Source organism: Gigantopelta aegis, chromosome 1, assembly GCF_016097555.1.
Source record: "Gigantopelta aegis isolate Gae_Host chromosome 1, Gae_host_genome, whole genome shotgun sequence".
Taxonomy (NCBI): Eukaryota; Metazoa; Mollusca; class Gastropoda; order Neomphalida; family Peltospiridae; genus Gigantopelta; species Gigantopelta aegis.
This window is the reverse complement of record NC_054699.1, coordinates 32,957,308-32,971,205: the sequence shown is the minus strand read 5'-3', so window position 1 is coordinate 32,971,205 and position 13,898 is coordinate 32,957,308. Positions and strand designations below refer to the sequence as shown.

At 39.8% G+C, this 13,898-nt stretch overlaps 1 protein-coding gene across 1 annotated transcript in view; it reads left to right on the top strand.

Annotated features, from left to right (window-relative positions):
- The first annotated feature begins 11,714 nt into the window (after positions 1-11,714).
- LOC121373981 overlaps positions 11,715-13,898 on the top strand; it is a 53,873-nt gene continuing 51,689 nt past the window's right edge. The window contains exon 1 of the mRNA XM_041500838.1: positions 11,715-12,167. Coding sequence (XP_041356772.1) covers positions 12,070-12,167 — 98 coding nt within the window. The 5' untranslated portion in view covers positions 11,715-12,069. The remainder of the gene's footprint in view (positions 12,168-13,898) is intronic.

The window sequence follows — 13,898 nt, the reverse complement described above, 5'->3', positions numbered from 1 at the left end:
ACAGATAATACGTTTCCTTCCGACTGTTTCCAGTTACAAGCCCCCGCTGTTAGTGTGTGTACTGTCCGTAGTTGGTGTGTATTTATTTTCTTTTTCAGATAATCTCAGAAGCTGATAATTTTATTTATTTATATGTATTCATTCATTCATATATAATAATAATAATAATAATAATAATAATAATAATTATTATTATTATTATTATTATTATTATTATTATTATTATTATTATTATATTATGATTATTATTATTATTATTATTATTATTATTATAGTACTGCAGGGGCAATATTACGCTATTCATATACGGTAGCCGGCGCCATACCCAAATTTTATTGCAAATTTTTTAAGTTAACCGTGACAAAATTAATTACTCTTTATTATTACTGTGTGATTTTCATAACCCTAACCCTAAAGCTGACCAATATTATTGGGGGGGGGGGGAGGCCCCCATACCCCATATCGACTGCTGTTGCATTCAGCAAACACATTGTAAATATTTAAGTTCATAGCGCCATACCCAAAAAAATCTTTCCGGCAAAAAAAATGGATAGGTGTCTATGGAAAACGTACACAAAAGGGCCCGCTAGATTCATATTCAACCCCCATTCCCCTGTTTGTACTTAGTATGTATTCCTCTTGTTCCAAGTGGTTCGGCAATATGGATCAATCAAATACTTATTTACCGCCTATATACATTTTTGCTGTGTTTATAGGCAGCCCTCGTTAGCGGAGGCCATATACACGGCCGTCGTATATATAGCCACTTCATATATAAACACCGTCTAGTACACAGTATTTTTTAAAAATGTACTAATTCCAATTCCAAGCCATTTGTAACTATCCATGGGGTTATGGCATATTTTATATAATAATAAATTTGACAAACTGAAAAATTAATGCGGTGTTTAGATTTTTCCGCGAACAAACGATAAATTTATCTGTACATGCAAAGGCCTAACTATTCGAATCGTCGCCGTTTAAAATGCTTCTATTGCTAAAATAAATTAATGTATAAGCTTATTATCATTCAGTACATATTTATATATCTTTTTATAACTTATTTTCATTGTTTTTCTTTCGATTTACCCTACATCGCATAGGACGGTCAAGCGTTCTCTTTACACGAGCTTGGCAAATCATTTTGACATTGCAGTTATTCGGGGGTTGCCCATCACGTGACTACAAAAATAATACGTCACACCTCTTCGTTCCAAATAGCCGTTATTTTTTCCTGAATTATGAACCGTTGACATAATTCAATTATTTTTACAAAATATCAGTAATTAGTGGGTTATGGTAGTTATGTAGGTGGTTAAATAAAGTACTTTTAGCGACAAATCAAATGTATATATTTTAAAGCCGCACACCCTAGTTCCATCCAGCGAAAATAAATTATAATTTGGTTAATCTACAAACTTGTAACACACTTAGATCACGTTTTTATCAAATGGAGTGAAAAAGCAGGTTTTATATCGATAAATACCATGGGAATCCCCATGTCCCAATTGTTTGAAATAATTTTGAAAGTTAGTATTCTGATGTCACCGGTAGATGTCGCTCGAAGCACAACAATGCCTACGTCACGACAAATTTCACAGACTTGGGGTGCGTTCGTTTCACCTCTCCTGGACTTGTTCCAACTGTTCTGTCCTGGTTGTATCCCCTCTCCAGATATCGTAAGACTTAGCAAAATTATTGGTTTTAAGGGTTTGTAACGTTTTGTATTGAGACACTTACTTGTCTGAACTTTATTTTTACTGAAAATGTTCACGAACTGTGAAGAAAAATCTCTCAAATGAACAACAACAAATCGGATGTTGATTGCGCGAACCGTGCACGAGAAAACAAATCGAACCAACATGATAACGGCCACGTGATATACCAACGTCTGTGACATTGAAATGGAAATATCCCCTCTAAAAATAGATTGGACCTCGCTTGGTTAACGTTTTTTTCTCGACAACACGTCTTGTGAAAAAAATGCATTTCGTGGTTTTACAAACATCAGGATTACCAAAAAGCACTTCAGGTGAATGGAAATGTGTATTCTAATTAATAAAATGTAAGTAAAGTGCAATTTTATTTGTGAAAAATGGGGTTTAATAGCGAAAAACAACGCCGTAATGGTTAACAAATAAACGTAACTAGGGTGTGTCTCTTTAAGATAATACTTTGTTAGGTCATTAATTAGATCAACCATCCGTGACAGACCGCCTTTAAGGCTGGTATCAACTTTAACCTTGCCTTTTTTTTCAAAATTAAAAAGAAAACAATTCAGGTGTGGTGATAGATAATAAAAGGTATGTTACAAACGTGGGTAAAACATTGCAGAACGCATATCCAATAGCCTGCTTTTACTCATAGTTTGTTTGGTTACCAGTAGAATGTGTGTAACAAATGCATAAAACAATGTAAAAAAATTTTTACTTTATAAAAGATGTTTTGCTAACTAAGCAGAGCGCCTGTCTGAAAAAAATAATCATGGTGCACGGGGGAATCTATTTTCAGATTTATCCATGTCACCAAGATGTAAACTGAGATCTTTGGACTGTGACCGAGCCCTGCCATGTGTGAATGATAAATAGCGAGATGTCTGCAATTGAGCCATTCCGTCATCCATGTATAGGTTAAAAGGCATTAAGACGTTTCTTCAGAAATAAGAAGGGGCGGAGTGACGCGGAGCCCGTTTGTATTTCTGAAGAAACGTCTTAAGCCTTCTAACCGATTTAGACGTCATTTCAAAGGTTCATTATTTGATATGGGTGGGGCAAGTGTCATTGCGTGTTCGCGCCAGTTGTTTTGACTACCCACCCACTACCTGGACCCGAGTCTACACAGATGGCTCTTTAGAAAATGCTGTGCGAAATGGGGGAAGTGGTGTCTACATACAGTATCCTGACGGCAGTTCTGACTCCTAGTCTGTCTCCACTGGTCAGTTCTCCACCAACATCAGAGCTGAAACTTGCGCCTTACTTCATGCTGCTCAGATCCTGAATGGAAGAGACCACCCATTTTCTCGCACAGTCTTCCTCACTGATTGCCGAGCCCTTATCCAGAGTCTTCAGTCCACACAAATAGACCAGATCCTCCAGGATACCAGAAGGGAACTCCAAACACTGGGCTCCAAAACAAAACTCGTCTTACAGTGGATCCCCTCCCACTGTGGTGTTATGGGAAATGAAAAAGCTGACACTCTTCAAGCTGGGCAGCAAACAGGAGCAAACTGCCCACCAAATGTCATATGGTGAAGTCAAGATCCTTCTAAAAACCCACTTCAAGAACATGTGGAGGCAGCGTCTGCAGATAGGGCCTGAAGAGAATGGCATCTACCAGCTGAACAGGTCACAACAGGTCACCATCTTCAGGCTGAGAACAGGACATTGTCAGCTCCTCTCGCATCTCTTCAGGCTGAAAATCTCTCACACGGACGAGTGCCCATGTGGCACTGGTCCACAGACACCAGCCCACATTCTCCAATCATGTCCCACCTTCGACACTCTGCGACAGCAAACGTGGCCCAGTGCAGTGGACTTAATGGAAAAGCTGTGGGCACCGGCGATTTTGAATCCAGATACCGACTCCAAACCCTGAGTGAGTGCTCCGCAAGGCTCAATGGGTAGGTGTAAACCACTTGCACCGACCAGTGATCCATAACTGGTTCAACAAAGGCCATGGTTTGTGCTATCCTGCCTGTGGGAAGCGCAAATAAAAGATCCCTTGCTGCTAATCCGAAAGAGTAGCCCAGACAGCGGGTTTCCTCTCAAAATCTGTTTGGTCCTTAACCATATGTCTGACGCCATATAGCCGTAAATAAAATGTGTTGAGTGCGTCGTTAAATAAAACATTTCTTTCTTTCTTTCTTTCTTTCTTGTGACTAGTATAGTTTTTACTTAAAGGGACATTCTTGAGTTTGCTGCAATTTTTAAGATGTTATCGACTAACAGAGACGTTTTAACGATTGTAATTACATATCAAATATACTTTTCTACATAAAATGTTAGTGGCTGTATATTAAACGTGTTTCTGGTCGTTCTTATATATGTACTAGGTTAAATTTCATTTTATTTCCTAAAAATGTAAAAATTTTCGTACGTACTAAATTATTTTGAGGACAGAATCCAGTTTAGGCTCCTTACAAATGTTAAGACGACTAGAAACACACTGAATATACAGACACTGATATTCTAAACAAGAAAATATATTTAATAAATTTAATCGTAGAAATATTTTATTAGAGTTTACAATGCAGCAAACTCAGGAATGTCCCTTTAATTAACTCAAGTATATCAAAATTATAATTCATACAACTTGGAGTAATCAGGGATTTCCTCAAGAATCTTTGGCAAAGAATATAAATTGCATTAAAAATAGTCATAGCACATCCATTAAAACAACAGCCACTTTTTTTGTCAGTCTGTGACGTCACGTATTAACCTGTCGGGGATTCTTATTGGACACTGTAATAATACAAATTTACAAAAATACCTAATAAAAATTCTTTAGATGTGATAGTTTGTGGGCAAATAATTCAAGGTAAAATATTTACATTTCAAAAGAAAAAAAGAATAAATATATTTAATAATTATGCGATTTCGAGACTGTTCCTTTAATTTGTTCTGGTAAGGCTAATTATTTTATCTTATGAGAGAGAATCATTCATAGTGACAACAAAGGCATACGGGCTCTCATTTTTGTAAGGGGGGGGGGGGGGGGGGCAGGCTGGTCTTTGCTCGAATTAAACAAACATGCCTGACTCTGGATAAATAAATGGTTTATTATTTAACGACGCACTCAAGACATTTTATTTACAGTTATATGGCGTCGGACATATGGTTAAGGACCACACATATAATAAGGGAGAAAACCCGTTGTCGCCACTTCATGGGATACTCTTTTCGATTAGCAGCAAGGGATATTTTATATGCACCATCCCATAGATAGGATAGCACATACCACAGCCTTTGATGTACCAGTCGTGGTGCACTGGCTGGAGCGAGAAATAGCCCAATGGGCCCACTGACGGGGATCGATCCCAAACCAACCGCGCATCAAGCGGGCGATTTACCACTGGGCTACGTCACACCCCAATCTGAATAGCAACATTTATTCATATCAGCATTACTGACAAACAGCTAAATTAGCTGTATCCCAACCGGGCGCGAGCGAGGCGAGCGATTATTTTAGAAATCATTGATCTCAATTGCCGTATGCTAACCGCACGCGTCTAGCACGACAGAAAAATCTGTTGCCTCGCATGCGTGCGGTTAGAATACGGCAACTGAAATCAATGATTTCTAAAATAATCGCTCGCATTGATCGCGTCCGTTTAGGATACAGCTTTAGAATACAGCTTTAGGTTGCGAACGAATCCTTACGCATGTTTACATGGATTACAACTAATATTGGTGGTAGAATGATGAAAACACATCGTGAAAAGGATTCCAACTGAGCTCACTTTGCCCGAACAGCGCTATCGTTTTTGCCTGAATTTGGTGATTTACTCCAGCACTAGAGTGCCAGTTGTCCTGACTCCTGTCTCGTACACTGATGAAAAAAGTAAAGTTTGTTTTATTTAACGACGCCGCTAGAGCACATTGATTTTTTATCTTATCATCGGCTATTGGACGTCAAACATATGGTCATTTTGACACTGTTTTTAGAGGAAACCCGCTGTCGCCACATAGGCTACTCTTTTTACGACAGGCAGAAAGGGATCTTTTATTTGCGCTTCCCACAGGCAGGATAGCACAAACCATGGCCTTTGTTGAACCAGTTATGGATCACTGGTCGGTGCAAGTGGTTTACACCTACCCATTGATCCTTGCGGAGCACTCACTCAGGGTTTGGAGTCGGTATCTCGATTAAAAATCCCATGCCTCGACTGGGATCCGAACCCAGTACCTACCAGCCTGTAGACCGATGGCCTGCCACGACGCCACCGAGGCCGGTCGTACACTGATGAGTGCCAACAGTTAACCGTATACGATGGTGACATTGATGACTGATTCTACAAGTCAAGACTAACCACTGCGCTCATTAATGATACAGATCGGACTACGATCATCTCCATCATAATTATCTTCTCTATATAAACCGATTCATACCGCAACTCAAACCGAATTTTTGTTGGATCAGATGGGAGATGTAAAATACAGATTCTCTCCCAGTGACGAAGGAATGTGCCACAAAGTAGGGTGGGGTGAGGGGGGCACACTTTTATATTTACACACTTTTACAGTATTATAAAGCAAATATAAAGGAACCCCCCCCCCCCCACACACACCCACACCCCACCCCACCCGTTGCCTACACCAGTGTCTCCCATTAACACTTTATCATTAATCTGGATCTGGATAGCTGAGGCATGTGCCCAGAACATCATGCTTGAACCTTAATTGGTGTGTAAGGTCACAACATGAATTTAGTTTCCATTGAAAAAGGTGTCCCATGGAGAAAGGTATACATTGATTTTCCGGTTTAGCTGCCATAGAAGCTAATGTTTGTATGCTCGGCTATGTAAACACAATGGTGGTGAAATAACCTTCTCTCGTATCAACATCTAACCAGCAACCCACTGTCATGGAGAGCCAGCGTAGATAGTGTTCCCAGGACAGCAATTGAATGTAAGCACGATATTGAAGTTTAATACAAATATTAACCCCCAAAAGTTAAAAAAAATAACAACAAAAACCCATCCACACACACAAAACCACCACACAAAACAAGAACGACGACAACAACAACAACAACAACAACAACTACTACTACTACTACTACTACTACTACTACTACTACTACTACTACTACTACTACTACTACTACTACTACTATTAGTACTACTGCTATTATTACTACTGCTATTACTACTACTACTACTACTACTACTACTACTACAGTTAACCACATACATTCTAACAACTCTAGGAAGCACACCGATATACATTCTCTTCGGCGAACACTCAACCAGTAACCCACAGACAGATAACATAGCTGAGGTGTGTGTGTGCCCAGGATATAGCGTGATTGAAACTTAACTTCAGTGAGAGAGAGACACACAGACAGACAGATAGACGGAGAGACAAAGAGACACACACACAGAAAGAGAGAGAGAGAGAGAGAGAGAGAGAGAGAGAGAGAGAGAGAGAGAGAGAGAGAGAGAGAGAGAGAGAGGGGGGGGGGGGTTAAAAGATGGACAGATAGAAAGACAGAGAATGAATGTTTAACGACACCGAAAAATACATCGGCTATTGAGGAGAAAGACAGAAACTGACGGACAAAGGGGGGGGGGGGGGGGGTAGAGGGAGAGGGGAAAAGATAGAAAGTTCTTACAGCTTTCCACCCGTTAAAACTATTATTTCAGTAGGTCCGTAAGAATCCAAGATGTGGGTGTTGATCGGAGAGGCCTATGCTCCCCACTTGAGGCCTAAACTATTTACCTTTTTTTTCTTTTACTCTATGATAATAAACTAAACAGATTTTCTTCTTTGTTAATGCATTTTGTCGGGAGCATGACCCGACCCGACCCGTCCCCCTTAAACGAGTTGCTCGCCTGTTGACCAGTTTCCTACACACGCGCCTGTGTTTGCCTTTTCGGGCGCAGACCCAAGTTTCAACACATAAAAAGGAAACTAAGTTTAGTTGAAGAGACATTCCTGAGTTTGCTGCATAGTAAGATGTTTCCAACTAATAAAATATTTCTACGACTAAACTTACATATTAAATATATTTTCTTGTTTAGAATATCAGTGTCTGTATATTCAATGTGTTTCTGGTCATCTTAATATTTGTAAGAAGCCCACTGGATTTTGTCTTCAAATAATTTCGTACGTACGAAAAAAAAATAAAAAAATTAGGAAATAAAATGAAATTTAACGTAGTACAATATTAGAACGATCAGAAACACGTTTAATGTACAGCCACTAATATTTTATGCACAAAAATATAATATTTGATACGTAATTACAATCGTTAAAAAGTCTGTTAATCGTTAACATCTTTAAAATTGCAGCAAACTCAGGAATGTCCCTTTAATACATTTAGATAGTTACAACACAGGGCAGCAAGAGTCTGTGACGTTGGACACCCTTAAAACTCGACTTCATAACAGTTACTTCTCAGACGCACGTGCGTTTTTTTAAAATATGACAAATGCATTTTGTGATATTAAAAACACCAGGATGACCAGAAACACTTCAAATATACGGAAATGGATAATTTAAACAATAAAAAGTAATTAAAGTATAATTTCAATTATCAAATCAATAGCCAAACATATGCATTAGTGTTTAAAAAACAGGGTCAGTCACTTTAAACGTTACTGACAATTCCTCATCAACATATTTCCAACATTTAGCGCGAGTTTTCTGGGGTATGTTTGTTTGTGAAGGGTTTCATAGTTTGCGGTGATGAGGTCACCCTGACCTAAGGACAGAGAGAAAAATATCCATGTCCCCGCCTGGCGTGTAATATTACACATACCTCGTCGAGGTGGAATGAACGACAAACAACAATGTACAAGGTGCGCACCATAAAGTTTAAATAGGGTGGTGGTGTTAACATCATTTTGATGTAGTGTTGATGGACAAGAAACAAAAAAGAGTTAAAGTTTGTTTTGTTTAAAGACACCACTAGAGCATATTAATGTATTAATAATAGGCTATTGGGTGTCAAATATTTAGTATTTTTGACATAGTCTTAGAGAGGAAACCCGCTACATTGTTTTTCCATTAGTAGCAAGGGATCTTTTATATGCACCATCCCACAGACAGGATAGCACATACCACGGTCTTTGATATATAAGTGATGCACTGGCTCAAAAGAGAATTAGCCAAAGGGCCCACTGACGGAGTTCGATCCCAGACCGATCGCGCATCAGTCGAGCGCTTTATAAGTAGGGTATGTCCCTGCGATTATGACGTGTCAAAAAATAAAAAATAAAATTTTCTTCCCTTAAACGAGAAACTTTTCCGAATACGATTAAAGTTAAAGTTCATTTTGTTTAACGACACTTCTAGAGCACACTGATTTATAATTCATTAGCTATTTATAATTCTAACACGTGTTCGTAGAGGAAACCAGCTATAGGTTTCCAATAGTAGCAAAGGAAAGGAATGTTTTATTTAACGACGCACTCAACACATTTTATTTACGGTTATATGGCGTCAGAGATATGGTTAAGGACAATACCGATTTTGAGAGGAAATCCGCTGTCGCCACTACATGGGCTACTCTTCCGATTAGCAGCAAGGGGTCTTTTATTTGCGCTTCCCACAGGCAGGATAGCACAAACCATGGCCTTTGTTGAACCAGTTATGGATCACTGGTCGGTGCAAGTGGTTTACACCTACCCACTGAGCCTTGCGGAACACTCACTCAGGGTTTGGAGTCGGTATCTGGATTAAAAATCCCATGCCTCGAATGGGATCCGAACCCAGTACCTACCAGCCTTAAGACCGATGGCCTAACCACGACGCCATCGAGGCCGGCCCAATAGTAGCAAAGGATGCATTTCCCCATATATAGAGCAGCACATACCAAAACGTTTGACATATCAGCATGGGGCACTGGTTGGGATGGGAAATTAACAATCTGAAAATAACTGTTATAGTTCTTACGAAACTATTTGGAGAATACAATTGGTTTTGCTGCTTATAGAGGTTTTAGGGATGTGTGCAAGGGGGTTGGGGTCGACGCATCTAAAATCCTCCCCCCCCCCCCCCAATTGTTCTAGACACATTTTATTCTTTTTTTTTAAAATAATTTTCCGGGGAGTATGACCTGACAGCCCCCCCCCCCCCCCAAAAAAAAAAAAAAAAAAAAAAAAAATTTAAAAAAAAAGGAAAAAGAAAAAAGAAAAGAGAGTTCAGACACACATCCCCAACCCCCCGCCCGGCACATAATTTCCTGAACACGCCTGGGTGAGTTCTCGTTACTGATAATTCCTCATTTAAAATATTTGCATCCACAGCGGTATCGGTCTTCGCAACCTTTAGCGTCATTTTTCTGGGGAATGTTTGTGTTTGCCGAGTTCCATAGTTTGCCGATTCCAAGTCACTCTGACCCAGCGAGAAAGAACAACCCCGCCCGCCTGGCGTGTGAAGTTGGACCCAGTTAAGGTGGTGGAATGAAGATTACGATGACCTTAAACGACAATGTCGACGAATGCCATAGGCGCGAACCTAGGACTTTTAATGGGGGGCGGGGTCTTAGCATTAGTCCTAACGGTGTTTGAAGGGAGTACACGTCGTAGCTGAGGGAGAAAAACACATTTTTGGTCCATTCTTGCATAAATAATACTAGCAGTGAAAGAGAAGAGTATATAGTAGTCTTACACCTACCCATGGTATCGTGGTATTGTGGTTAAGCCATAGGACTTTAGGCTGGTAGGTACTGGGGTCGTATCCAGGTACCGGCTCTCACCTATTATAACTGTCCATATGTCCGTCTTGCTCTCTTACGGTCAAAGTACTCGGGCTAGCTCCCACCCAGATGGAGTTTTAACGACTCAAAGGGTAGGTGTAAGACCACTACACCAACTTTTCACTCACTAACCAGAGGCGGATCTTTGCAACAGTTATAATTTTATTATATATTAATTTTTATTTTTTTTACAATCCCCCTCCAATTTTGCAACAGTTATAATTTTATTATATATTAATTTTAAATTTTTTATAATCCCCCTCCAATTTTGCAACAGTTATAATTTTATTATATATTAATTTTTATTTTTTTACAATCCCCCTCCAAACCTCCCCAAAGTTCCTTTAGCATACCGCCTCATCATTGGTGTCACCCCTAAATGGATTTTCTGGATCCGCCACTGCTAACCAGTGAAATTTAACCACTAAGCTACTGTCCTGGACAGACAGTCAAGATAGCTGATATGTGTGCCCAGGACAGCGTGCTTGAACCTTATTTGGATATACAGGGCCGTAGCTAGGATTTTTTGTTGGGGGGGGGGGCAACTGAGTAATTAATAGTCTAAAACTCCTTTTCTTTAAGTTTCTATAGTGCTTTCCGAATTTTTTCGGGGGGGGGGGGGGGCCAATTGCCCCACTGCTAGCTACGGCCCTGATATAAACACGAAAATAAGTATAAATGAAAGTAGCAAAATTAATTACGTAACCAAAAAATTAATCGGGGGGGGGGGGGGTTTAAGGACGTTTCATGGGACCATACAAAATATTTTAATCCGTGCCTGTATATAGCACACCCAGATGTCCTTTCCCCGACACAGCAGTGCACCACGACTTGTATATCAAAGACGGTGGTATGTGCTGTCCTGTATGTAGGAACGTGCATATAACAGATTCCTTGCTACGAATGGAAACATGTAGATGATTTCTCTTTAAGACGCCTAACCCTAACCCTAACCCTAACTAAAAATAATAAAGGGGGAGCGGGACCGGACAGATATTATACCCTATATATATAATATATATATATATATATATATATATATATATATATATATATATATATTCCGGTTTCAGATAGTCCGGTTTTAAGAGGTTTCACTGTATATATATATGTCAAAATTACCAAATGTTTGACATCCAATAGCCGATGATAAATAAATCAATGTGCTCTAGTGGTGTTGTTAAACAAAAACAAATTTTGTATATTGCACACTCAAGAGTTCGTTTCCCCGCCACAGCTGCAGTACTCGTGGCCCGTGTGTAACGCCTGCACAGTATACTTAAGTGCAGACGAGCGCTATGAGCTTCAAAACAGCAGCGCTAGAGGGTTTCCCAGTAAACAATCAGTAATTGCACACTGGCTGTGGCGAAATTTGGCTCTCTGTCAGGTTTCTTCCCAATCTATCGACCATTGTAGCGGGGAGCGTCCTGTATAGCAGTGGTTTCCATCGCAGACTATCTACATCTTAACCGATAACACAATCCCTCTGATACTGTGAAAGAAAAAAAAGAAAAAACCCAACAAGACACCTTGCAGACCTGGCGCATGCGCATCGGCCGTTTATTGGAGCGTGTATAAAATGACGATGTGAACGATGTGAGGCCTGACGTTACGATAAAATCGCGTGTTTTACCACTAGTCGATAAAATGGATACGGCGATACAAGTGAGATTTGTGTCTGGGGCTTCCCGAAGAATGTCCGTAAACTGTGTCTTGTGTTTGCTGTCCGTCGCACTGCTTGGCAGGTGAGAGCTATTTTAAGAATTTTTTTAGGTAGTGGTGGTGGTAGTGGTAGTAAGGAGTAATAGTAGTAGGGAGTAGTAGTAATAGTAGTAGTAGTAGGGAGTAGTAGTAGGGAATAGTAGTAGGGAGTAGTAGTAGTGAGTAGTAGTGAGTAGTAGTAGTAGGGAGTAGTAGTTGAGAGTAGTAGTAGTAGGGAGTAGTAGTAGGGAGTAGTAGTGAGTAGTAGTAGGGAGTAGTAGTAGTAGGGAGTAGTAGTAGTAGGGAGTAGTAGTAATAGGGAATAGTAGTAGTAGTCAGAGGCGGATCGGGGGGGGGGGCAGGGTCCCGGGTCCCCCCTAAATTTTGCGACAATTATAATTTTATTATATATTAATTTTCATCCCCCTCCAAACCTCCCCCAAAGTACCCTTGGCATTCCGCCTCATGTCATTGGGGCTCCCCTAAATGGATTTTCTGGAACCGCGACTGGTAGTAGTGATAGTAATAGTAGTAATAGTAATATATATGGCCTAATAATAATGTAATGATGATCATGATGACGATGAGGGTGATGATAATTACTACAACGATAATGATGATGATGATGACGTAGTAGTAGTAGTAGTAATAGTAGGGGTAGCAGTAATAGTAATATATACTAATAATGTGATGATCATCATGATCGTGATGATGACGATGACCATGAAGGTGATGATAATGACTACAACAATGATGATGAATGTGATGGTATGGTCATGGTATGATTGAATACCGCCCTCGCAGATCGATGGGTGTCGAGATATGATGATGAGGCTGATGAGGGTTGTCGAGAATGATGGTTGATGATAACGAAAATTATATTATTATTTATAGGCCTACTAATGATGACATAATTATAATTGATGACCATTAAGCTGACAGTAATACTAATTATTGTTAGTAGGCAGGTATTTATTCAGGCGTTCTGTGGGTCCGAACATAGGCTTCTTCCCAAAAGAAAATGGCACTGAAAATTCCCAATTTGTAAGCTAAAAATTCCCAATATATATCAGGGCTTCTAGATTATGGTAGCCCCACTCCCATGGGTAGTGATATTCAAGGTTGGGCTAGTAAATAAATGCTATCGCCATGCCTGACGGCTCGAGAAAAAAAGTTGTTAAATGCTGCATTTAAGTTTAGTTGGTCAATATGAATATCCTACCCCCTCCCCTCAATCTTAGTGTTTTTAATCTCTCTCTCTCGCTCGCTCTCTCTCTCTCTCTCTCTCCCTCTCTCTCTCTCTCTCCTCTCTCTCTCTCTCTCTCTCTCTCTCTCTCTCTCTCTCTCTCTCTCTCCTCTCTCTCTCTCTCTCTCTCTCTCTCTCTCTCTCTCTCTCTCTCTCTCTCTCTCTCTCTCTCTCTCTCTCTCTCTCTCTCTCTCCCTCTCTCTCTCTCTCTCTCTCTCTCTCTCTCTCTCTCCTTCCTCTTCTTCTATCTCTCTCTCTCTCTCTTCTCTCTCTCTCTCTCTCTCTCTCTCTCTCTCTCTCTCTCTCTCTCTCTCTCTCTCTCTCTCTCTTCAATCTCTAGGTAACAATATCCGATTATACTATTAGTATTAGTTAAAAATTGGTCATTAAATTTGAAAGTAGGGTACTAGTGAATTTTGAATTTTAAAAAATGTGGCTAGTAGGTAGTTAATTTAAATTAATTTAAACTGTGGTTTGTAAGTGTACTGCATCTGAAAAAATAAATATCTGAAGTAATGATTTAACTCAC